This window comes from Manis pentadactyla, chromosome 2 (genome assembly GCF_030020395.1).
Source record: "Manis pentadactyla isolate mManPen7 chromosome 2, mManPen7.hap1, whole genome shotgun sequence".
NCBI lineage: Eukaryota > Metazoa > Chordata > Mammalia > Pholidota > Manidae > Manis > Manis pentadactyla.
In genome coordinates this window covers 175,940,706-175,968,091 of record NC_080020.1, presented here as the reverse complement: position 1 = coordinate 175,968,091, position 27,386 = coordinate 175,940,706, and the positions used below count along the sequence as shown (strand labels likewise).

At 47.9% G+C, this 27,386-nt stretch overlaps 1 protein-coding gene across 1 annotated transcript; it reads left to right on the top strand.

The window, feature by feature from the left end:
* Positions 1 to 26,307, top strand: VAX2 (ventral anterior homeobox 2). The gene is made up of 3 exons (XM_036908315.2): positions 1 to 291; positions 17,208 to 17,395; positions 24,952 to 26,307. The coding sequence occupies exons 1-3, from the start codon at positions 54 to 56 to the stop codon at positions 25,387 to 25,389; spliced, it is 864 nt and encodes a 287-aa protein (XP_036764210.2). The 5' UTR covers positions 1 to 53; the 3' UTR covers positions 25,390 to 26,307.
* The last annotated feature ends 1,079 nt before the right edge of the window (positions 26,308 to 27,386 follow it).

Genomic DNA, 27,386 nt, shown 5'->3' with positions numbered 1-27,386 from the left:
CTTTGAGTACCCAGGCTGGCCAGGCGGTGGCGAAGGCGGCGGTGGTGGCCGGCATGGGCGATGGGGGTGCCGAGCGCGACCGTGGCCCCGCACGCCGGGAGTCGTGCGGTGGGCGCGGCGGGGATCGCAGTGGAGCGGAGGACTCGAGCATTGATGCCGGCGGCCGCAGCCCAAGGGAAATTGCAGGAACCTCTGCCTCCAGCCCCGCGGGCTCTAGGGAGAGCGGCGCGGACAGCGACGGGCTGCCCGGACTCGGAGAAACAGAACACTGCCGCCGCATCCTGGTGCGAGGTAAGAGAACTGCTCACCGCCCTGGCCCACTGGACTCCCACCCTATCCCCACTGGGGCCTCCTAGTTTCCTGCAGCCTCCACCTCCCAATTCATAAATTCATTCATTAGGTCATCATTCAGACATTCACTCAGCAAATATTATTTTGAGCATCTATTGTGTGCCAGACATTGAGCCGAGTGCAGGGGACAAAGCGGCGAATGGGACCAACGATATCCCCACGTCACCGCCTTCAAATTCTCAGGCTCTCGCGCCGGCCCCTCACCCCAGGCCCATCCCAGCCGGGTGCTGTGTAGGGGAGGGTAGAGATGGGAGTGCAGAGTGTGGAGTGCCGGCTCCTCGCCCCGCGTCCCTTAAGGCGGGTGTCTAGAAAAGCGTCACGAGTGCTCCGCGGAGACAGGACGAAAAGGGACCAGCGTCGGGAATCGCGGGAGGAAGAGGCCCGGGCTTCGCCCAGCGGCTGAGGCGCTTCCCCGCCGCCTGCCCGGCGTTTCCCCAGCGGTGCAGAGCGCACGCACCGGTGGCTCGCGGAAGAGCGCACCGGGACGCCGAGGGTGCCCGCGGTTCGCCCGCCCGGGCTTCGTTCTCTATGTTTACACTTCCTCGCGGCGCCCGGGCCCAGCCGGCTCTCGTGCGGCCTTCTCCCGCCCTGGCCTTTCGCGTCTCTCTGTTTCTCTAGCGCATCGCCCTGCTCTATTCTTTCCTGGCCACTTCACTCTGCCCTGCTGGCCTTCTCAGCACTCTCCTCCTGCAAGCGCCCCTGAACTGCGCCCGAATACCCAGCTCGTCTGGCCTCCTCACCGCGAGGCTAAGGCTTCCCCGAACCCCAAAGCCAGCCTCACGCGAAGCTCTAGGCTCGCCTTTCGCTGGATCCGGGCCTCGCTCAGCGACACGGGAGAAAGGGTGCTCCAGGGTCTTGCCCTCGGCCGGTCTCTAGGCCTCCACCAGAGCCTGAGGCCTGTCACCCCTCCCTCCTAGAGCCCCAGGACCGGGAGACGCAGCGCCCAGAAGAGGCCACTCGCGGGTAACAGCTCCACCGGTCTCCTCCAACTTTCTGGGCTTCCTCCAGCTGCCTTCTTCCTGCTGCTTTCTGAGCGCCAGCCCTGGGAAATGCGGGGCTGACAGGCCAGAACCTATTTCCTCTGCTACTGCTGGGGAAGGAGAACCACCCTTATGCTTGCTCTAGGTTACTGGAGCGCCAGGATCCCCGAGTTTGTCTGGTGTGAGCTCTAGACTATTTCACAAACTGGGACACCTTGGCCAGGCCGTCCACCACAGCTGCTAGGTTTGAGTGGCTCTGGAAATGTAGATAGAGCTAGAGGACAGCATGAAGGCAGTCCAATGTGAAATCAACTGATGACTGTCTTGGACACAGAGGAATCTGGTTGTTGGGAAACAACTCCTGGTGTTAGGTGTGGTCACCTAGAGCTGGGGTGCCAGCACCGTACTGAGGGTAGACTTGGGCCAAGGCAGTTAAAGGACAAGGCATGGGAGGTGATCCGCACCCAGTAGGGATTCCAGCAGATGTGTGGACCTGTTGGGCACCTGGGATTAAATTAGATCCCATTCCATAAATTTGAGGTGTCCTGGGTACAGGGCCATTAGCAGCCAGCATGCAGTTCCATGAAAGAAGTCAGCAGGGTTTCCAGAAATTGAGAAATCACTCCCCTCAGCCCACACTCCCAGTTTAAGACCCTCAAGTCCCTGCCTGTAATACTCATCACCTCACACGCCATCATGGATGGACATTTCCTTCTGCCTGGACAATTGTGTTCTGTGCCCACCTACCATCCTTTCCATTCTACTAACTTTGAATGGAGAACAAATAAATTTCATGTATAGATGTCAGTTTAATAACTCCCAGGTGTGGCCTCAGAAGAAAGGAGTCAAAAGTGACCCTCTACTTTCTGGGGTGAGGGCAACCCACTCTAAGAAAAATCCACAGCCAGGCAGAGATGAACCCCTATTGTATGTGGTGTAGCTTGTGTGTGCTGTCCATAGTGTACTTTTATAAATGCATATACACACATACAGTGATGCCATGACCTTTGGAAAATCTAAATACAGCACAGAGGGTGTACTTACACACCTAAAAGAAATGAAAAGTAAACAGGGCCCTCATAAATCCCTCTGCCCTTTCCCATTTAATGACAAGGAGGTTATTATAGGCTACAGATACCCAGCATCACTTAGCACTAATCCTTCCTAGCCAGGGTCATCTGCGTCATACTCAGCTTCCCCCAGGCCCAGGGCAGGGGCTCTGACAGCTGAAAAACCCTGGGGAAGTGAAGCCCTCAGCGCCCGTGGCCCCAGGATATGGAGAATACTCTTTACCCTTGACCTACTAGGACACATCCTCCCAAAGTACCTTTGGAGGAAACCATAAAAAGGTGGAGGAGAAACATTTGCCATTTCAGCCATCAAGTTGCTGGTAGGTGAGGATTCTAAGATATCCACTCTCTCTGGGTTTTTCTATTCCCCACTTCTCCCCTGAGCACCCTCCCCAGGGTAGCAGATCTATTGGGGGAAGTCCCAAGGCATGGGGAGTAAAAGGAAAACTTGGGCACTGGAATTAAATGAAATTAGTTTGAAATACCAGCCTTACAGCCCTTTGAAATTGAACCAGTTTCTTCACCTCTCTGCCTGTTTCTTCATCTGTACAAAGAAATCTGTAGCTCTTACTTTGAATGACCTTGCTAAGGGTCAGAGGTGGTAGCTATAAAACTACAAACCCTGTAAGATCTCCTTAAATATTCCACTGAATGAGAGGAGGGAGCTCTGAGGTAACCCCCAAGCCACTTCTGGAGTGGGCCACCTTCCTCAGAGACCTCCCCCAGCTCACCACATTGAAGGGGACATGGTCTCCTTCCCCTGAGACCCAGAGACTGCCAGTGTGTTGGGAGGTTAATGGCCAAAGGGTGAAAAACCCAGCCTTCCCCAATCCCCTTGCAGGAACACTGGCTTGTGTTTCCATCTGCCTTTGCCAAATGCCAGTTGGGCAGCCAGGGAGGTGGACCTCACTGCATCCCCCCACCTCAAAGTAGAGGCTGCTTCTTGCCACAGACCGGCACAAACAAGGCCACCAGGATGACAGGCATATGGATATAACAGGAACCCCACTGTGGAGACAGCTAGGCTTGTAGGGGGGCCATACAGCCACAGAGGTACAGCCATATACTTCTGTGTGCATAGCCCATTGGCCAGTGAGGAATAGGCATGGGGATCCCTTTGTTTTACATTTGGAAAGGGCACCAACCTTCAGCAGGAAGCAGCCTGAATGCCGACCAACTCCTAGCCCTGGCTCAGGCTGAGGCCTTTTTGGTGGAGCCGGGATCCCAGCAATCCAAAGAGGTGGGAAAACTTCTCATCCCAAACTCCCTGCAACCTCACAATCTATGCTCACACTCGCACCCTCAGACGTGCCTACGTGATTCTCAAATTAATCCGGATGGGAATCCAACAACCTGTCTGGGTAGAGCTAGGAATGGCGGTCTGCTAATGTCACCCGAACCAGCAATTTTTATGATCAATGCGTGTCATCGGTTCCTGCTCATTTGAAGCAGTCCTTTGGGCCTGTGGGTCTCAAAACCCCATTCGGGCCACGTCCCTCTGCCCTCCAATTCTGTTCTGCCACCTGCGTCACACAAGCTGGGCATGACTCAGGCTGCAAATGGCTGCTCCCCACCCCCCAACACAACCACCCACTAGCTGAAATACTTTCACTTGGGAGCTTGATGGATGCACCTGGTGGCTAGGGGCAAGGAAGGACTCAGGAAGGCCAGGGCCTCTGGCTGCTGCTGGGCAATTCCCACTGTGGATGTGGGTGCGGGGAAGGGAAGTATTGAATTTAGTGGAGTTCTGCTCCCCTGAGAACTCGGGGGCAGTGGTGGACCCACACTCCAGAAACACAGCACATCCAAACAGAGCACAATGGTATACACATATCAGGCAGGGCCCTGGCTGCTAGACTTGACTGAAGACGCCTGGCAAGGGGCCACAGCTTCCAGAGCTTGATCTGGGGATGACTTGCAGGAATAAGCACCCCCCTCTATCAGCCAGGCTCAGCGTTATCCAGTGTACACTAGCTTTCTACTTAGATTTACAGCGGCCACTGGACATGAGACACTTGGTGGGAACTTAGAGGCCTACCCCGAGATCAGAGAGCGCAGTAGCTGCCTGAGGGCACACCTGTCCCCCTCCCTGTGGATATTTGGGCAATGGAGAAGGCGAGGCAGAATGCTGTTTAGGAATAAACACTGGATTTGAAGTCCAGGCACTTGGCCCTAGGCAGACGGGTAGAACGCAGGACTTTAGCCTCAGTATGAGTCTGTTAATAGAATAAATAATCCTAGGACCAGTCGCCCCCCAGGCAGTGGATGAAAGGATTAAATGGTTCATGCAGGAGGCTGCCTATGGGATTTTTTCTTTTTACTTAAATTTTTAATTTCAGAGTTTGTGGGGTTATTAGGTTTCTTTTGTATTTCCTTGGGATTCCTTTGTTATGTTTTTCTTTTCCTTTGTTTATTTTTTGACAGAAGGACCTACTTTCTTATCTGAGGTCTGTGCCGTTTGGTCTTTATTTAGCCCTTTATATACATTTTCCCTCCCCAGCTTCCTTTCCCCCGCCACAGAGACACAGTCCAGCAACCAAATGTGTCATCTTGTTGTGTCTCGTGTGCCCCGTTTTCATTTTCAGGGAACTGTGGAGGGTTTGGCGGCTCCTTGTGTTCTCACACCATTTCTGCTGCCGGGGGTGGTCGCCTGGACTCGGTGTGGGTGGACCAGCTGCTGCATCCCGCGCGCACGCACCTGCAGGGTGGGAGTGACCAGGTGGCCCCTGGGTAATCAGAGGGCAGGGAGGCCCAGTCTTTGGCAGGCTGGGACAGTGAGTGGGTACTCAGGCCTCGAGGGGAGGGAGGGGACGAGACGGCGTGTGTCTCTGGGCAATGTACGCTGGCACTAGATTCGAGTCTTTGCTCATTTCGCATAATCTGTAGGGAGACAGGGCGTCTATGAGTCCTGCTATCTCTACGCCTTTTCCTCAAATACTACCGACTTGAGTCTGGGGTACTAGAAGCCCCAAGCTCCTCTCCCTTGGCTAAGTTTCTTTGATTTGCATTTTATGTGCGCGGCAGTGTGGGTGAGGAGAGGGCGCGGGCATACGAAATTTATGAATTTTCTTTACATTTTCTGTTTGTTTACCATAAAATAAGGATTTGGCCTGAGTCTATTTGGAAACCCAGTAGCGGGTCCCCCACCAGCGGGCCCCGCCGAGGTCGTACCCAGTTTGAGAAACAATGATACAGGACGATGCGGAATGGGTCTGCCCAGGAATCCCGGGACCCGGGTGGCGGAGGAGCCTGGCTCGCCCGCCCGCCCCCGCCCCGCTCCCGCCCCTGCTCCGGGAGGGAGATTGGAAAGTCTCAGCTGGAGACGCCAGGGCGGCATCGGACACTGCAGAAAGACGTGGTAGCGCCAGGACCGGATCTGGCCTGAAGGGGCGAGGAGTGGGCTGGCCCGGAAAAGCCCGGGCAGCGAGCGCAGCGGGCGGGTGGCGTCCGCTGCAGGCGCTAGATGCGGCCTGCAAAGGCCGCTCAAACCATCTCTCTCCCGCGTCCTCCCAGGGCCTTGTCTCCGCTTGCTCGACGATTCAGTGCACAAACATTAATGAGTACCTACTATGTACCAGACAGACCCGGCTGGGGCCGCTGGCGCTCAGCTTACCAATCTTGAGACTGTCTTGCCTCCAGGGACGTTCGGGGCTCCAGACCCGCGCGGGCGGCCAGGCCCGGGAGGCAGCGGAGCAAGGTCTGCTCTGAGTTCAAGGGAGGCGCGTATCCGAGGCTCCCTTGAGGCAGCGCCGGGACCACGGAAGAGGTTGTCACTGCGCCCGCCAAGTCCACGATCTCCCCAGATATGTGTTCCTGGCACAAAGCAGGCGCTCAGTTAATGTTTGTCGAATGAATGAAAGGAGACAGAGCAGTCAACATCTAGCATTTCGCTTGGTGGGGGGCCCCGCGCCCTTCCCGGGGGAGAAAGTGTTCTGAAATGGCCTTATTTTTTGACTTTTCAGTGTCGTTCCTTGTATGAAAATGTAATGATACCGGAATGCAGAATAATTGTTAAAATATAAAGTTGACAACGCCGTATTTTTGGATTGTGTGCTATCACCAACTTTCAGTGAGAACCACTAAAATGTAAAACCTGACACACTTCAAATATGGTTGTTTAATGTAGCCAGATCCCCAGGGCCTGGGAGGCCGCCGAGAGGCCGAGAGGCCGAGAGGCCGGGTGTGCTGCCAGGGGAGGTCAACGGTAGCGCAGGGCCGCAAGGTCCCTAGTGAGTCTCCAGGCTGTCCGCAATGCTTAGCATGAGGTCCCGCAAAGGCAGCCAGCGGGGTGAGAGAAATAACCAGATGAACCCGCGTCCCTCCTCCCTCCGAAATCACGTGCCTTCAGTCCTCTGCAGGAGCTTGAAATGACCGGGTAAGTAAAGCCGGGGTCTGCTCTGTTTTGCTCCTCCCGCCGACCACTGCGTTCACCGTGGAGCTGCGGGGATCCAGGGCGCAGCGGGTGGAGGGCACCCCGAAGACCCAGCCTCCCGCAGGAACACAATCACAAAGTAGATACGTAAATGGAGGATTTAAATTCAAGAAGTAATACACGCTTAACGTGAAAACAAAACCCAAAGTGGCAGAAGGCTCCCAGAACAGCCAGCATTCTTAGTTTCTAAAATGCGTCCTTCCAGGAGATTTTCCTACTCTCTTATACAAACAGTAAACGAGAAATCGTATTACATAAACTGTTTTGCAATTTATCTTAAAGTGAAATTAATCCGCAGGGTCATTTTTTCGGCTTAACCATGTCTCCCAGTTCCGTGACTGAGAAGTAGTCCTTGGATGAGGAAAGCCAAATTCTCCTAATCTCTGGAAGAGGTTCCAGTTGTTTATCTCTAATATAAACACTGCGAAATGAACTCCCAAGGAACGAGCCTTTGCGCATTTGTTTGAGTATTTCCAAGAGATAAATTCCTAGCAGTGGAATTGCTGCTTCAAAAGATTCACACACACACACACACTCACACACACACACACACAATTAAACCTATTTCCTTTAATTTAAAAATAGCAAGTATTCATATGATTCAAACACCAAAAAGTTGTTATTTTAAGTACACAGTGAAAACTCTCTCTCCCATCCTTGTCACCCATCCTTCAGGTCCCACTCAGCTCAAAGGCAGCCATTTTTTACTGCTTTTCAATATGTCCTTCCAAATAATTTTTAGGCTTATGCAACTCAGCACGGCCATATATATATATATATTTTTTGCTTTTATTTTTTACTCATGTGGTAGCATCTCTCAAAATTTTCCTGCACCCGGTTATTTTCTCTTATCAATATGTCTTGGGATGTAAAGAACTTCTGATTCTTTTTCTTTTACAGATGCACAGTATTCCATTTGTTCTGAATGGACCAGAACATTCCAGTATGTTCTGGATGAGCCAAAATGTTATGTTATATAACCCATGCTTTATTGGTAGACATTAAACTTTTTTCTTATCTATTGCTATTATATACAATGATGTAATAAATAAGCTTGTTTTAGCCATCTCCACATGTATAGTTATATCTGTCAGAGAAATTCCTAAAAGTAGGTTACTGGGTCAAAAACTGTCTATGTTTGCAATTTGGAAGAGAATCCATATTGCCCTCCATTAAATAGATGGTCATACCCAACCCCACCCCCAGCAACACCTGAAAATGCTTCTATCTCTGAATCTTGTCATCATAGTTGACACTTTATATCTTGCTAGATATTGCCAAATTGTTCTTCAAAAATGAAAGAAAAAAGTTCAGCAATTTATATCCCCATCTTTGCTCTCTCCCCACTTTGGACATTATATATCTTTTTTAACCTTGGTCAGTGTTATAGGTGATAGGTAGTACCTCACTGGCATTTTAATTTTTTATTTTTTTGATTATTCATGAAGTTGAGCATCTTTTCATGTTTATCTACTTGTTGTGTTTCTTCTGCTGTAATCTGTTAATTCATTTCCCTTGACCAGTTTTATTTTCAAATACCATTTTCCTTCTTGATTTATAGAAAGTCTGTATTATGGATAGTAGCTAATTGTTCTCAATATGTGTTTATAATCTGCTTTTAATTTTGTTTGTAATGTATTGTTTTCTGAAGTATAAAACAACTTTGTAATTAACAAAACCAAGCTGTGCAGTTTTGTTGTATCATGTGCGAGTTCAAAGTTTTCCATTACACTTCCACTTCCAAGATGATGCCTCCCAAACTTTCCCTCATAATTGAAAAACATAAATATGTAGGTTATATATTACAAAAGTGGAATTCTTTTTGCAATTGCTTTTTTGCATTTAATAAACATTTGTGGAAAGAAATTTTTATTGTTTGAATTGTAGAATGTGGAAACAAACATTCTAGTTCTATCTAGAACTGTCTTGTTCCTTTCAAAGCTGCACAGAATTCCATGATGCTGATATAATGTAACAATTAACCATTCCCCTATTGGTGGATTTTTAGGTTAGTCCTACTTTTTCACTACTACTAACAATGCTTCAGTGGACACCTTTGTATCCTGATTTGAACAGATGGTTTTTTAAAAAGTCTTACTTATGATGCAGTCTGAAAACTGTATAAGCAGGTGGGGCATTTTATTATATTAAGAAATGATTGTTAATGTTTTCGATTGTGACAATAGAATTGTAGTTGTTTTTAAAGGAGTCTCTATCTTTGTAGAGATACATCTGGAAATACTTATGGATGAAATGGTATGATATCTGAGATTTGCTTAAAGCAATGGGGATACAGAAGAAATAGGATTATTGTTGAGTTTGTGATTGTTGAAGTTGGATTAGGGCTCATTGCATTATTCTAACTTTGTATGTTTGAAATTTTTCATAAGAAAATGTTTAATATAATAAGCAAAATTTCACATATATCTGGTGTGAGTATAATTACAGGATAAATTCCTATAAGTGAAATTTTGAAATCTAAGTATATACACTTAAATTGTGATAGATATTTCCAAACTTTAGGCCAAAAATGTTCTAATTTGTACTCTCAGGAATTGCATATGAAAGTGCCATTTCTCCACATCCTCTGAACCCAGAATATACTCAGTCTTTTAGAATAAAGTGTTTTCAAATGAAAAAAAAACCTTATTTTTAGCATTTTCAGTTACTAGTGAAGTTAAGCATATATTCATATTCTTTTTTATTTCCTCTTCTGTGAATTTTTTATTCATGTACTTAGCCATTTCTCTGTTAGTTTGCTCATTGTTTTCATGTAGTTGTAAACACTAACTTTATACTAAGAAAATGATCCCTTTTTCTGTGGCATGTGTTGCAAATATCCCCAGATCTTTTCCTTTTTTTAAACTTTGCTGTGAGTTGTTTTCTTCTGAGCTTAAATTTAAACTGTATTCACATCTAATGGTCATTTCTTTTGGGACTTCTAGATTTTAGTTCTCAATTAGAAAGTTCTTCTCCAACCAATATATATAATATATATAATATTTTAATTTTTATTATATATGCATATATATATTAAAATGTTTGTTATATACTCTTTGCAACAAACCGGGTACTTAATAAATGCACAGAGTGAGAAAATTTCCCTCCCTGGCAAGCTTCCACTCTTGAGCAGCAAACAAGAGAGAGGTGTACATCCTGCCAGACTTGATCTTATCTAGGTACAAGCACACACACACAAACACATATGCACACAATTCAGCTCTACTTCTTGTTCTTTACAAAATTAGGATTATAGATGTTATTTTCATGTAGCAGTATATGATGGACACCTGTCCAAGTCAGCATATGGAGAAGTATCTTATTCTTGTTAATGTCTACATAATAGCTGAAGGCATGACTATACTGTGACTTTATCAACAATATTCCCACTGATAAATGTTCAGCTTTTTCCTTTTTTTTCCTCTTATACACTATGCCACGAATAGTGGATCTGTTTTTATCAAAGTATATGATGTTTCTCTGGGGTAGAAACCTTTATAACATTTTTAGGACAAAAGGAATTATGCATTTTTTAATTTAGCTAGATATTATGAAATTGACCACCCCCCCAAAAGAAATTTCTTATTCTGTTTTAATTTGTATTCTTACAAACAAAATTCAGGAGAACCTGTATTATCCCTCACTTTTACCTGCACAGTTTTCCCAGTTTGATAGGTAAAATAATGGCATCTGAAAAAAAACTGTATCTCGTTGCTGCTCTAACTTTCATTTTCTCTGGTGTCCTCGGAGCTTGAGGATGTTTTCCTACTTATTAACCACTTTTATTTCTTCTTCTCTGAATAACCCTTTCATGTAATTTGCTCAGTTTCTCACTGGACTGCTTGGCTTTACTCATTGGGCTACAGGGGATGTGTGTGTGTACTAGACATAAGGACTCTGCTATGCATGTGTTATAAATATTTCCTCCCACTCTGTTATTTGTCTTTTAACTGTCTCTCATCCTGCAAAAACTTTTATTTCTAGGTACTCAAATCTGTCACTTATTTTTCTTTCAAAAAATTCACCGACTGTAATGGGGTATGTGGGGGGGACTTGATAATAGGGTGAGTCTAGTAACCATAATGTTGTTCAAGTAATTATACATTAACGATATCAAAAAAAATTCTCCTATGTCTTTTCTTCCATTTTTGGAGCTTTATTTTTTACATTTAAGATTTTAATCGACCTTGTGTTTATTTTTGCATGCAGTAGCAAGATAAATTACTTTTATTCCAAATAATGATCTAATTGTCCAAAAGCTGTCTTTAATAATCCTGTCTTCCCTCCACCTACTTTAAAATGTCATCTTTATAATGTGCCAACTCCTCATCTATGCATGGATTTGCTTCAGAACTCTTGGGCCAGCATCATACCATTTTAGTTGCTATAGCTTTGTAATACATTTTGCTGTGTGGCAATGCAAGTATTCTCTCTTCATAATTTAATGTTTTTTTCTTAATTATTCTTCCACTTTCAGTTTTTTCCAACAAACTTTAGCATGAATTTTCCATAAGGAATTTTTACAGTCATCACATTATATTTGTAGATGAAGGCAGGAAAACCTCATCACATTTAAAAATCAGCACATTTACAGCTTGTTGTGCAAAGGAATTACCGGGGTGCCAGGAGATGAAGTCAGGTAGGGGGCCTACTGGGAGGGATCATAGGTAGTCCTGGAGGTCAGGAGCATTAGCTAACTATTATCAGGCAGGGATCATCACCTCTCCCAAGGCAAAGGCTCCTTGGCCCTATCCACCCTGTCCTGTACCTTAGGACTCACCCATTTTTGAGGAGACCTGAGGACCATGAGGCTCAGGACACATTCTATTTAGACTAATGCATTTTCACCCTGACAAACACCTACCCACAAAGAGGCCCTGGTATAAACATCCTTCCTTGCCTGGTGCTTCCCCCGGACTACACCCAGAAAAGGAACAATTCAGGGAAGAGGGTTGTGTCAATAAAGGTGAGCTAGATTTTGCTGCAGAGACAACCCCACACCTCAGAGGTTTAATAAACAGTGTATTTCTCACTCACCTGATAGGTCCCTCACAAGGGGGCTAGGGTCCATTTTCATACCCAGAAACTTAAGCTGATAAAGCTACATTTTAGCTTCTGCTTCCAGGACATCACAGCAGGGGGAAGGGATGTGGCAGATTATAAGCCCGCTCTTAAAGTGTTCACCTTTCCTCTTGGCTAAAAGTAGTGATGTGATCATATCTAGTTTCAAAGGGCAGAAAATTAGTGCAACCTTACCATCTGCCTGGAAGGAATTGGAAACATTCATGAAAAACATTCATGATTTATCTACTATTTAACTTTGATGAACAGCCTTCTCTGACCATCCTTGCTAAAATAGCAACCTCCCCCCCTGCCCACAGACACACACTATGGTCATTGGGTTTTGGTTTTCTTGGGAGGATTGGTAATAATATCCCCTTATCTTGTTTTATTGTCTTCCCAGCATTTATCATTAGCTCACATATTAGTTTTTAAATTCATTATCTGTCTCTCCCCTCAACACAAGGTCCATGGGAAAGGGACCTTGTTTATTTTGCTCATTTCCATATAGTATTTGCTATCTAGTAGGCACTTATTTAATATGTGTTGAATGGTTGAATATATATCACTTTATTCATGTAAGTGGGATAGTACTACACATATTATTCTGTAACTTTCTTTTACTTAACTGTCAGTTCATATGGATATAACCTCATTCCTTTTCACTCTACATGATATTCTGTAGTATGGACTATCACAATTTGCTCAGCCATTTCCTTTGTAGGAAACTGAGGATGCTTTCATATTTTCAATATTTTGAACAATACTGCAGCAAATATCCTTATATATGCCTCGGAGCATATGAGTTTATGTTTTCCTGGATAAATATCGACTAAAATTGCTACGGCCAAATCTACATGCATCTTTAATCTTGACAAATGCAGCAGGTTTAAAAGGTTGTGCTGCTTCATGGTTCTACCAACAGAGAAGGGAAGTATGGATTCTCCTATGGCACATCAGAGCTTTATAGAGCATCTGTTCGTGACTTTCCAATCCTATGGAAGATAAATGATTTCTTCTTGTCTGAATGTGCATATTCCTGATTTCTGTGAAACTGCTCATCTCTTCATGTGTTTATTGGCCATTTGGTATATTTTTCTGTGAATGGCTATTTTATCTGCTAGACTACTTCTCATTTTAAAAACATCATTTACTTATAATTGCATTTTACATATTCTGGATATTATTTCATTGACTTTTTAAAAAGTATTCTCTTAAATTCTGTTTTTTGTATTTTTACCATGGTTTAGGTGCTTTTGTCATACAATAGTTTTTAACTTTAATAGAGTTAAATACATCCTTTGCTTTCATTTTACATCTTAGATAGCTGTCCCTGAGTTCAGGATTATAAAAATATCCTTCAAGTGCCTTTATAATTTGATAGTCTATGATTTGCTCTCTAATCCATTTGAAACTTATTGTTACTTATTTGAAACATATATATATATATATATGTTTTATAGTCACTAAGCCATTTAACTCCGTTTATTGACTAGACCACCTTTCTCCATTTAGAACACTCCCTTTATCATAAACTCTATCACTATAAATACAAGGATCTGATTGTGTACTCTTGATTTCATTGTTTCCCAATATTCAGTCATTCAAATATCATCTTTAGCATTTCTGTTATAGTCATGTTCCATTCATTTACTTAATATTTTAGCATAATACATTTTTAAATGAAATACCTACTTGAGCCTTATCCTATGCACACAAAATCTTAGGCCTTAATTTTTTTATAGTAACATTAAAATAAATTCATGCATTTTGAAATGATGGCTGTTTACTTATGTACCATTTAAAGTCATCTTACAAACCACAAGTGGAATGCAGAGTTCTTTGGGGAAATACTGTTGTATTTATTCTGCCAATGGATTTGTCTGCTTCTGTGACAACACACCATTTTAGCTTCATGGCATTTTTTTGTTGTTGCTGTTGTTAATGCCTTATTTTGAAATAATTTTAGACTCAGAAGAAGTTGTAAAAGTAGTACAGAGAAGTTCCGACGGAGAAGGTCCATTTATCCGTCACCCAGCTTCTCCCAATAGTGACATCTTATATCTATATTACATTACCAAAATCAGGAAATTCACATTGACACAATAATCCACTAGACTATAGACCTTTCTCACACATTTTTACATACACTAGTATTTTTTTGTCTTTATATATAACTATGACATTTATCACATTTTTAGATTCATACAACTACCACCACCATCAAGATATAGACCTGTCCTATCATGATCTACCAGGAACTTTCTCCTGCTACCCCATTACAGCTACATCCTTCCTTGCCTAACCCATCAATCCTGGGTCCATTCTCCACATCTATAACTTTGTCATTTGATAGCATTATATAAATGGAATAATACAGCATGTATCCTTGGGGACTGACTTTGTTTTTATTCACTCAGTATAATTTCCTGGCGATTCATCCAAATTGCTGTGTCTATCAGCAGTCATTCCTTTTTACAGCTGAGTGCTGTCCCACTGTTTAGTGGGAGCACAGTTTGTTTAACCGGTCACCTACAGAAGAACGCCTAGATTGTTCCCCTTTGCGGGCTCATACAAATCAAGCTGCTATGAACATTCACATGCAGGTTTTGATGTGAACCTAAGATTTTGTGTCTCTAGGATAAGTGCCCAGGAGTGTGCTCACTGGGTTCTATGGTAAGTATATGTTTAACTCTTTAAGAAACTGTCAGACCCATTTACAAAGTGGCTGCCCTTTTACATTCCCACCAGCAGTATATGAGAGATCTAGTTTCTCCACATCCTCACCAGCCTTCTACACTCTCAGTATTTTTTATTTTAGCTATTCCAGTATGTGTTTCTTGTGTGGCAATTTGCGTTTCCCTAATGGCTAACAATGCTGAACACCTTTTCATGTGCTTGTTTGTATGGCATTTTTTGATAACCGGCAAGCAAGTCTGAGGTTGCCTTTCTTATGGAGTCCCTACCTCCCCAGTCCCTGCACTGACCTTGGCCGCTCCCTGAGGCAGGTGTGCCTCTCTTAGCTCTTCTAGGAAAAAGAAAAGGGGTGGGGACACCCATGGTTTGACTTGGTGGCTAGGAGCACAGGCTCAGAGCTTTAGGTGAGCTTCAGGAGGCTTCTTGGGGAGAGAATGTAAACCTGCCACCACCATGGATGACACCCTTCACCCTTTCTCCAGTCACTTTTTAAGTGACTTTTAAGACACTTTTAAGGAAATCAGCGCCTTTGGAGTTGGAGTCACTTGGGTGCCGTGAGGAAGTTCTGAGATTGGTCTCACAATTAGAAACAGTACGACCTGAGCAGAGGGGACCCAGTCACAATGGGGTCACAAACATTACTTACCCTTTTGGAATGTAGAAAGTACTGGAGTTGGGGAGAAGCCTGAGCTGTCCCAAAGGCCTGTGGCTTACACCAGCACTCTGAGAACAAAGCCCACGTCTATTCGATGTGCTCTGACAGTGCCCTGGCAAGACCTGCCTTGTGTGTGTGTGAGGGGGCACTTCTGAGCAGCGACTGCATCTCCCCACCCAAACTCACCTTCTCCAAGAAGGCTGACTGTGAGCAGGAAGGTGCGTGAGAACCTGTGAGGTCAGAGGCAGGACCTGCCAGCCAGGAGCCCCCCATGAGCCAAAGGGTGCCCTCAGAAGGGAGCATGAGCAGGAGCCAGAAGAACCAGTCTCAGTAATCATGAGGCCTCAGGTTTACCCTCTGTAGCAGGGATTCTAAAAGTAGGATCTGTAGTCCTGTGGCTCACAGGAAACCTCCTGACAGATAGCACATCCCAAAGGGAGTCCTTCCCAATGCCTTCCAGGGCAGTTTGAACCCATCCAGAAGATTTCATTTTTTACCCATGACCAAAGTTCTCTTCATTCTAACCTATCAGCTGAATCATTAGATTACTAAAACAGATATTCATAAAATAAAATGAGGCTGTCTTTAGCACTTATTGAACATTGTCAGTGTGACCTCAGATAAGTTATTTAGAATTTGTTCCTCCATTTCCCTGTCTGTAAAATGAGGATAATAAAAGTTCCAAATTCATTGAGACATTGGGAGACTTAAAGTGCTTAAAATAGTGCCCGGTTCAGAGCAAGCACTGCAGAGGAGTTGGCTATTACTATGACTAAAACATGAGCAGCTGGGGCCACTAACACTTGGGCCACATTGCAAACTCCAGCTGTGCATGCACCCTAGAGACTTGGAATTCCTGCACCTCTGGAGGGGGACATTCTTCCCTGCGCTGAGCCAGGGCTGCCTTCAATTGCTAAGGTTTCCACTGACACAAAGCTTCGTATGTAACCATAAATAACTTAGTTTAGCTTCATTATGATCAGCATCATGTGTTGGGCATGGTTTGGTAAGTCCTAGAGAAGACAGTGCTGTATATTTCCACACTCTAATTTTTGACATAAATTTTTCAAATAACTCAATTTCAAGTCATCAATGTGTGTAATTCAAACATGGATCATTTTCACCCCTATGATTAAAGCTGATGTATCCATATATATAAAATACCCCCTGCTTCCAAATTTTACTTTTGCTGAACGATTTGTTGCTTTTACTGAGTTCTTTAAGTGGTAATACCTGGTGAATGTAGCTGTAGGGTTTTCAACCTCTGTTAAGTAAGTTCTGAATATTGGAGACCCTGTGCATGAAGGGCTTTGTTCCAGGGCCCAGGAGGGTGGCCCTGCTGTTTAGGACTAGGTACATGGAAGGAGTGGCAGAAGTCCACTCTCTGGAAGGCACCCAGCAGCTTGCACCCCAGTAGCAATGGTCCTTGAGTTCCCCAGGCTCTCTTCTCCCCTACACCAACTAATCTCTTTATGGACCCCAGGAGGTTCTGTGGACAGAGTGCACAGCCATGCACACACACACACACACACACACACACACACACAGGGCTTAGGACCTGGCTCTGGACATCTCTAGTAAGCCTTACCTAAATGATCATACCCAGTTCTAACCTATCTTTTCCTCTGTACTTGGGACTGGTATATCTCTTTCCATTTGTTCTTTACTCTGTTGAGGGAACAGAGTCCTGACTGGGTCAGTTAGTGCTTCCTGCCCATCCTGTGATGCTAGACTTGATGTTCTGAGGCCATTCCCATACATACACCCTTTAGTTACAACACACTGCTTTGGTGATTGAGAAAGCTAGGCCCAGAGAGGGTAAGCAACTTGTCAGAAGTCACACTGCCAGGCCCAGGCCCAGGAGCTCCTTGTTAGATCACACTGCCTCTTACTGAGATGCTTGCCAGTGGCCTAATGTCTCAACTAGTGAACTAACCTACCTCCTTTCATGGCCCCTGCAGATGCCAAAGGGACCATCCGGGAAATTGTTCTGCCCAAGGGCCTGGACCTGGACCGGCCCAAGCGAACCCGCACGTCCTTCACGGCTGAGCAGCTGTACCGCCTGGAGATGGAGTTCCAGCGCTGCCAGTACGTGGTGGGCCGTGAGCGCACTGAGCTGGCCCGCCAGCTGAACCTCTCAGAGACCCAGGTAAAAGTGCAGGCCAGGCCACTCCACCCCTGCCCTGGCAGCCTGGGCACTCCTTAGGTGTGAGGCCTGTGGGCTGCTAGGGGAGAGCCAGCTTTGGAGGAGTTCAGATATACCTTAGGGAAGGACTTAAAGTTACAGGTAAACTAGAGCAAATAACAGTGCTGATAGGAGAGAATGGGTATATACCATCGGGGTTGGGGGATGCAGGAGCTTCCAGATGCATTAGGCATTTGGGTGGAATAAGGAAAAAGGCCAGAAAAGTCAGAGGGAGGGGCAGTCAAGATACAGGGAGTGACACAGAGGAGTGTCAGTGCCGAGGAATCCTGCAGGAAGGGGAGGGGGTGCCTCAGAAAAGCTTAGCATTTTAACAATACTATCCTTAACCTAAAGGAAAAACTTCTGCAAACTGAGCATCTACTCTGTGTGAATGGAAGCATTTTAAGCTGGTAATAGAGATGCATAGTGATAGTAATAATAGTAACTTAGTACTTACTGTGCCAAAGCACTGTTCTAAGTGCTTTGATTATGCCAGTTCACTGATCGCTGCCCACAGCCCTATGATGTAACAGCCAGTATCATCTCATTTTACAGCCGAGGTGAGGTGATGCCCCAGGTCACATGACTAATAAATTCTAGAGCTAGGATTTGGACAAGCAGCCTGGCATTCTTCCTGCAACCATCTTGGAGATTGTCAAAGAATGACTCTGACCCTTATTTAGCTACAACTCTAGCTTAATCTCACATATTATGAGGGAAATCAGTTAATAGATACATTGCAAAGCTTCCTGGGAAGGCAATGGAGACTGTGAGGCTTCTGTGCTGTCCACTGCTGTCCCCCTCTTGGCTCCCCACAGCAGTTAAGGCAGAAGTGGCTGCTGTTCCACAGGCACGGGTCATCTCCACCTGGACCCGTTTTCCTCCAGCTGCTGCTGCAGAGCTCCAAGCAACCCAGCAGATGGCCAGGGCAGCTGGGCCCTCTCTCCAGCTAAGGGCAGGGGTGGGGGGGGGCTGGAAAGCCAGGCTCTGCTCTGGAAGTCTAGGCATAGAATCACCCAGCAATACCTGCCCCTCCTCTTTGTCCTGACCACCCTCTGCCTTGCCTAGTTTGGCCCCCAGACTCTCACCTGAAACTTTTCTCTCCAAGGCATCTCGATGCCCAGGCCAGCAACCCCCATGTGGTCCTCATCCTTCCCCTCCCTGCCCCCACACTCTCTACATCTACCAGTCCTTGAAGGTCAAAGCTGAGCCATTCCTCTTCCAGGAAGCCTTCCCTAAGACTTCTTGACCTTGTTCCAGGAGACCTTTGCCGTGTGGCTTGATCAAGTGTGTGTGGCGTGGTGGGCTCCAGCCAGTGTGCACTTCCCTAGGACAAGAATGTGTCTGAAGGCCACATCTCCTTTTCAGGCCACCTGGGGGAGCCCAGCACACAGCTGGGCACAGAGCAAGCTCAGTGAGTCCTCAGTTTACTAATCGCTGCTCACTACCCTCCTTTCTTTCCCCAATCCTGGGGTTTTGCAGGTAGTGTGAAGTCTAACTGACATTTACCAAGAGTTTCCGACATACCAAGCTCTTTTCTAAATGCTTGGCATGTTCTGCGCCTTCAGTCCTCCCCACAGCCTTGCGGGACAGGAGTGATGCATTTCTTCTGACACCAAATTTGTGGCCCTTCCCAACACCAACGCAACCAATGAATGCTCCAATCCTCCAGCAACAACTGGACATCCAACCATTCAGTTCAATTCAGTGCAATTCTGATGCTAACTCCCTGGGTGAAGCACAGACCCTACAGGTTGGGGACTCAGTCCCTCATCAGATGCCAGCTGCAAATTGCAGGGACCACATGGCTTCTGACTGACAGACTCTAAATTTGGGGGTTCCTCACCCCCTCCTCAGGTTTGATAAATTTGCTAGAATGACTCACCGAACTCAAGAAATCAGTTTACTTACATTTACAGGTTTATTTTAAAGGATACACATCACGTAGCCAAATGAAAGACATGCATAGGGCAAGGTGGGGTGGGGTGTTCGAGGAGCTTCCATACCTTTAGGGTGCGCCACCCTCTCAGCACTTCATTGCGTTCATGGACACAGGACCTCTCTGAATCTCATTGTTCAAGAGTTTTTACAACCTAACCCCCAGCCCACCTCCTCTCTCTGGAGGTCAGGGGTGGGGCTAAAAGTTCAAATCTCTAATTGAATTGCTTGTCTGGTCTTTCTGGGACCAAAGCCCATCCTGAAACTATCTAAGGGCCCAGTCTGAGGCACCTAATTAGCATAAACTCAGAGCTCAAAAGGGGCTTGTTATGAGTAACAGAAGATACTCCAATCACTCAGGAAATTTCAAGGGTTTCAGGAATGCTGTGTCAATAACCAAGGACAAAGACTGCATATGTTTTTTGTTATACCAGAATAGTTCTGTATTATTTCTTCTTTAAAGAGGAAACAAGTGCAACAAAATTAAATAACACTCATAATTTAAAGCAGATACATTTATTAGCTCATCTAATCTTTACAAAAAGATGGCTTTATGGGTAGTATTATTCCCATTTCAGAAAACTCAGAAAGGTTAATTAACTTGCCCATGGTTATATAGCTAGAATTCTCAGTATATTAATAAATGTCTACTATGTACCAGGTTCTGTTCTAGGCACTGGGGATACAGCAGGGAACAAAACAGACCAGGCACCTGCCCTCGGGAGGCTTACCTTCTGCCTGGGAAAGACAAGCAGCATTTGAAAGCGGGAGGCGTGCTGTGAGGGAGGTAAAGCATGAAATGACAGGCAATAGGAGAGAAACTTTTATTGGGGTGGCCATGGAAAGCTTCTCGAAGAGGTGACACTGAGTTGAGGTGTGAGTAATAGGGAAGAGACAGCCAGATGAGAAGCCAGAAGAGAAGTTGAGATACAGGGTAACCATAAAGACCCGGGAATAGAAACTGGCATGGAATATTCTACATGTCAGAAGGCCAGTGTGTCTGAGTTGGAGGGTAACAGGGTAACGGGGTCAGTGGTGGGACAGATCATGAAGTGTTTAGAGGCCATAGTAGGATGTTAAAGGAAGACTGATGTGAAAGGACTGGCATTTTACAGAGGTCTCACCAGCTGCCAAAATGGAATATGGGCACAAGAGTTGGCCAGTTAGGGGCTAGTGACGTGGGGTCTTGAACAGAGTTGGCGGGTGGAAAGTAGAAGTGACCCAATCTGAGATATACTCAGATTGAGAGATAGAACCTGTTAGGACTTGCCCCTGTAGTACCTGCACAGGGCAAGGGAAAGAGAAGTGGTTCGGGCTTGAACTGGGTGGGCAGTGAGAATGGTCAGCGAGGCCGCTTAACAACTTGGGAAGGTTGGGGAAGAGCAGGATACAGGAGAGGAGTCTAGAGAATTGCTTTGCATCAGTTCAGTTTGCAATCCCAGCAGACATGTCAAGAAGGTATGTCAGACATTTCTTTGGGAGCTGGTTTCTCTCTGATTTATCTGGGGGTCTTGGTCAAGGTTCTTTTTGGGGAAAGGATACATGATTCTTTCAAGTGTGCTCAGATAATGGATGGACTCCTAAGAAATAAAAAGGCACAGTCTCCTGGAAATCCAAGGACAGGAACTATGGTGTAACGAGGCCTGGTGAAGACTGAAAACCAAAGGCCACTTTGGACCCAAGGGCTTCAGCGCCAGGACTCACAGATCTCCCCTCTGTCCTCCTCTGAGGATGCCACCCAGCTGCTCGCCGGTGTCTGCCTCTCTTCTCTTCCTACTGCCAGCCAGCATCTTTACTCTCTATCCTGCATGTCAGGAGGGCCCTAATTCAGGCAGAGAAGATGTGGGACTCTTCCTCAGGGCCCCTTCTCATTCCTAGTCTCTCCTTTAACCTCTAGGTGCTCAATTAAGTGTCTGCACATTTAAATGAGAATGGCACTTACAGGGCCCAGTGAGCAGAAGAGTGAGCCCTTGCTTCCCACCACCTCCAGAGTTCTGCAGGACGAAGGGTCCTTCGGATGAATGTAGGAACAGTGAACAAGACAGAGTACAGCTGACCTCTGGCCTTGGCTTGGCCAGACCCCACGACGGTGCATCGAAGGAAGTCCCCAGAGAACCCAGGCACCGGGCTGAGGACAAACTTCCAAGTCCCAGTGCAGACAGGCTCACACTTAGCTCAGATAAGAACAGCTCCAGCCCTTCAGCAGTTGTCCTCTGCCCATCACCTCGCCCAGATGGCTTCTTCCAGAACAGCGGACTAAGTGGCGCCTTCTGTGTCCAGGTTATACAACCAGGCCCATCCAGGTGCACAGGTACCATTCATCTTAGATGCAGTGTGTGCCCACTGTCACAGAAAGTAGTCTCTTAAAGATTAATGTCATTTCCAAATCAACAGTAAGGCTTGAAATTTAACAATGACCATGAGACCAGTAAAGGTCACTGGTGATCTCCCAGTCCTAGTAGCCAGCGGGAAACTATACCCCTGCCATGTGCATCCGGGACTCACTGTCTGGCCTCACAAGCCGCCGAGCATTACTGGGTTCCAGGGGAACCAGAAGAGGGAGAAGGGAGGCGGCGGCCCACAGGGAGGCCACAGCAGGGCACTAAGAGGACGAGGGGTGGGTGGTGCCCCAGGAAGTGCCCTTCAGGGTGGGACCTGGCCTATCCAGAGTGCAGCTGAATTGAGCCTTAAAGGATCAGTGACTTTGGATTTAACCCTGAGAGCATGAGTCCTGAGGTAGAACTGAGGCTTCCTGGAGGAAAGGAGGGGCTCGTTCAGAGGCACTAAGGCTGTCTCTCGGTTTGTCCCTCACTGGCTGAATCTCAGGGATCAATCCCTTAGGGGTCATGGGATCAGTGCTGGGAAGTAGACGGCCAGAGCATGTCACCACTGCCTCTGTGGTTCCAGCACCTACCTACCACCAGGGTTGGCAACATTAGTCACCCTCGGGGCTTTTCAACAAGCACCAGCGCCTAGTCCCCAAACCCTGGAGATTCTGCTTTAGTGGTTTGAGATGGCGCAAGAGCATCAGAATTTAGAACAGACTGACCCCAGGTAATTCCAAAGTGCAGGGAGGGTGAGAACCTCTGGCCAAGTCCGTAAGTGCCCCCAAAATGGGCATGTCAGACCCTAGCCCCTGCCCTAGTGGCCCTCTGCCTTCTCCTCTCCTCCTCTTCCAGGCCCCCTTCCCAGGAGACTCCCACATGCAGCTGCGGGCCCACGCCCACCTCTCCCTGCTACACCCAGAGCTGCAGGAGGACAGGACACCTTGTAAGAGTTTTGTCATTCCTTATCAGTCACAGCCCTGTTCTGCCACTCCCTTTGTCCCTAATTGCTCTCCTTTGTTGGCAGTGGGTTAGTGCTGCTCCCACAAGACCCCTCAGCTTCCTGAGGACAGAAATCATGACTTCTGGGCCTGTCCCCTCCCCCTAGTTCAGAGCTTGGAACAGAGAAGGAAGCAATAAGTAATAACTCACACTAGGTGTGCGCCAGGCACCAGGAAAGCCCTCTGCATGATTTCCTTATTTGATCCCTGCAATTGCTCAGGCATTTTTGTATCCATTTTAGAGATGAGAAACTGAGGCTCCGGGGCTCTTGAGGGTGTTGCCTAGGTCCTGGGAGTATAGGTGCTCGGCCAAGAGGCTTCTCAGCAGGGGAAGGTGTGCAGTGGCATGCAGAGCCACAGCCCCCAGGGATCCAGGGGATCGTTGTCTGGAGCAGTGGGGTTCCTGGAGTGACAAGCATAGAAGGATTCTTCTTTCCAGTCACTTCATTCAGCCAGACTTGGTAGTATCTCCCTTGGCCTTCTCTTCCTGATATCTCCTTCAAACGTCACCTCTTCAGAGAGGCTGTTTGCAACCGCATTAAGAAGACAGTCTCCTCCGTGCCTTATCCTGCCTCAGTTCCCTAAAGCAGTGCCTCCCCCAGTGTGTCCTTGGGCTGGCCCCCACAAGCTATTACCTGTCCATGACAAGTTAACTGCAGAAATGAAGAGTAATTATAATTCACTGTAATTGTATTTTACAAAACTATTGGACCGTGACAGATTGGAAGCTTTAAAAAGTGGTTCCTCACCACAAACAATTTGAGACACTGCTCAAAGCACTTACTGCCACATGGCCATTTCATGCCTGTTTGCTGGCATTTGTTATTCATTCTCTGTCTCCCCATCACTCTGTCCACTCCCGAGCCTAGAGTAATGCCTGGGGTATAGCGGGCACTCCACACATACCTGTTGAATGAATGAGTGAGTGGACGAATGAAGCAATCAGTCTCAAGTAGACCCCATAACTTTCTGGTTACTTGCCATCATTGAGTCCAGAACACCAAACTTGCATCTGTTTCCAATCTTTTATTCCTCCCTCCCCCACTCAGAACAGGCCTCACTCACTGTTCTGAGAGGAGGTGAGGCCTCTGCTGGTGGGATGGTTGCGCCTAGAAGGAGGTGTTGTGTAGCATCACCCCAGGCAGTCTTAGCTCTGGCCTCGTCCCCACTGGGCAGCCTCCCACTCCTGCCTCCTCCTCCTGACCCCTGGGCTCCATTGCCAGAGCCACAGGAGATGCTGGCCTCTCTTGTGTCCGCTGAAAGCTGTGGGGAACCAGCGAGGTCTCCCTGTCTTTCTCTTCCCGGGCCCTCCACCCCACCGTCCCTTCTTGTCTGACACCTCCCGACAGAAGCAGAGCCAGCCTCTTGGGGACCCAAGTCTGAGTGCTTCAGTGACGGCACCGGTGACATGGGCCTACAGATGCTCGACAAGTTTCCATCCAGGCAGTGAATGCCAGTCTCTCCTCCTCTCAGATGCTTCCTTCCTGTGTGTGATTCTTTCAGCGCCCCACTGTTTGCCTGCTGTGGGTGGTGGTGGGGTGACTCTTTCCTCCTTAGAGGGGAGGAAATGCCTGGTCAGAGGGCTGACCACTGAGCTTCCCTCCCAGCCTCTGGTTTCTTCTGTAGAAGAGGATGGGGGCTGGAGGACCAGGCCCTGGGGGCTGTAGAGGGCGAGGTCTGCCTCCTCTCATAACCTTGGAAAAGGACCCCTCTCTGTCCTTTTGTGGGCAGCTCCATTTAGGGTGCGGGGCACTTGGCACCTCTTTGTCCCCAGGTTTGAGTATGCGGCCCCTCAACGCCCTGACACATCCTGCCACACTTGGCATCTCACTGAGGAGCCCAGCCTGTGTAGGTGATGAGGTGGGAGGGGGCTGCTGACAGCTTCAAACGGCAGCAGCCAGGGCCACTTAGAAAGCTGACTTCAGAGGCCGTGTTGAGCTATGGGACAGTCGTCACCGGGCAGCAGCTCTGCTCTAGTCCCCACGCTCTAGAGGGCCCCACTTTGGCCCTTCTCTGGCCACATCCTTCTAGACCATAGCCCCTGTCATGATTTGGGGGCCAGATCCCTTATCAGTTCACTAAGAACAGGCTGGCTGTGGGAAGCCCTTAATGACAATCCCCAACCTTCTCTCCCTTCTACTCCACCCCTGCTCCCCCACTCCCCACCCCCTGCCCCCTTTTCTTCCTCCCACCTGCCCCCACTTTGCTTGGTCTGTCCCCTCTCTTTCCTGACACCCCTCCCCACCTCTGCCCCAAGGTGAAGGTCTGGTTCCAGAACCGCCGCACGAAGCAGAAGAAAGACCACAGCAGAGACCTGGAGAAGCGGGCGTCCTCCTCGGCCTCTGAGGCCTTTGCCACGTCCAGCATCCTGCGGCTGCTGGAGCAGGGCCGGCTGCTGCCTGTGCCCCGGGCCCCCAGCCTCCTGGCACTGACGCCCAACCCCGTGGGCCTGCCTGCTGGCCACAGGGGCACCTCCTTGGGTGACCCCCGGGACTCCTCCCCACGCCTCAACCCTCTGACCTCGGCTTCAGTGTCCCCCCCACTGCCGCCCCCTCTGTCAGTGCTCTGCTTTTCCACTGCGCCGCTCCGGGACCTGCCTGTGTGTTACGAGCTGGGCTCCTCGGCCTTCGAGCCCTACAGCCGGCTAGAATGGAACCCAGGCGGCCTGGGCAGCAGCAAGAAAACTAACGCTTAAGCCTCCACCCCCCCGTGTGGCACGGAGTTCCCAAACACAGCATCACCCCTGCCTCCTGAGCCCCAGTGGACTGTCCTGAGCAGGCCCCCAGGCGAGGGGGGCGGCCACGTGGTCCCACCCCGACCCCCAGCACAGAGACTCTTGACCAGATGGTCGCGGTCCTACAGCTTGTGTGTGTGAGTCAAGTGTGCGTGGGTGTGCCTTTCACTGAAATAAAAGGAAAACAATGACTAGAAGGGAAAGAGTCCCCACAGCACCACCACTGCCCCTCAATCCCCTCTGCCTCTCCGCACTGGGAAGGAAAATGGGCTGAGTCAAGGGGACCTTTAGTGGGGGTGGGAGGCAAACACTGGCGCCAAGTTCATGGCCATGGGAGATTGGGGTCCCCACACCTGTGGGTCGACAGGCCCCTGACCCCCACTCTCCGTTAGAGCTCCCACCCAGGCATTACCAAGCCCCTGGCTAAGCATTGCCCTTTGGCAAGCTCCCCTTTCAAACAGAAAAATACCTGAGAGGGGGAAACATTAAATCCTTTGAGAGGGTGGACAGTGAAAGACAAGACCGGGATCCAGACAGCCGGAGAGAGGGCATCAAAGGCAAACCTAGGCAAAACCCCACATCCTAGCGGGCCCACCCATTACAACCACCGCGACAGGAAGCACTTAAAAATAATTTTTTTTGTTCAAGTAAGACACGGTAATTAACTTTTTGTTTGCAGTAATCATAGACTTATAGCAAGTTGAAAAGACAGTCCAGAGAATTCCTTCACCCAATTTCCCCCAATGGCTGAGTAACTAAAGTGAAATATCAAGCCAGGAAACAGACCTTAGTACCACGCATGTGCAGTTCCGTGTTGTTTTATCACCTGTGTAAGATCCTCAGAACCACTGCTGCAAACAAGATGGAGACCTGCTGATTGACACAAGCATCTTCCTGTGCTACCCCTTGAGAGAGAGAGAGAGAGAGAGAGAGAGAGAGAGAGAGATCCGGTCTGTGCTGGGAAGCATGCCTCAGACTGGGTTTCCTCAAGCAACTGTGCTTCCTCCCTTCTCTCTGCTCAGAGGTGTAGTCTGGGGAGGGCCTTAGAGATGCCAAGAAACCCTGAGTCTGGAATGAGACATGGGGGTGACCCGAGCACATGGCTGGGCAGGGTCCCCTCCCCAGCCAGCATCCTCACTGCCTTGCCCAGCAGACCTGTGCTGTGCTCCGTGGGCCCAGGGGAGAGCACGGCTCTAGCTACCCAGTGCTACGAGGGCTTCTCCGTTTGTACTTGCTGCCCTGGGCTGAAAATGGCAGGGCAGACCTGCCACACGGGACCCTGCAGGGGACACACACGCAGGTAAGACAGGGCCCTATGATAGACGGAAAGAGCCCTGCCCTGCTTCCCAGGGAGCACTCAATCTTATGAGACAGGAAGGCTTGAGGAAACTGCAGTCTGTTGGAGGAGATACAAGCTCAGCTCTTGGGGGCTCATAGCCAACTGGTGGTGACAAGAGAGAACTCTCCAAAAGGGTATGACAAAGGAAAGGGACCAGATGTGTGGTGAATCCAGAGTGCTGGAGGATCCAGGGAAGGCTTCCTGTAGGAGGTGGCACGGAAGCTGGCAAGAATGAGCCTCTATAGATGTTCAAAAAAAGGTAATGAAATTGTGCAGGGGAAGAAGTCCCCAGGTATGGTCGGGGCAAGGGGGCAACATGAAGGCAGGCTGAGAGAGTGAGGAGACCAAGGAGGGGGCAGCCTGCCAGAAAAGGGGTGTAGTGGGGAGACCAGGAAGTGATATAGTGAGGGGCTTGGCACTGTGAGAGCACCTCAAGTTCTGTAGGGGGAACTGAGTTCACACTGGCTGCAGGCTGGGGTGGAGGAAGAGCTAAGGACAGAGGTTAGAGAGCCAGCCTTCCCCTCCCCCAGCCTCCTCCTCCAGGTGGCCCAGGGCACCTCTCAGATGGGGAAGGGCTCCAGAGCCAGAGCCCCAGGTTTCTCTGTTGACAGTCAACACT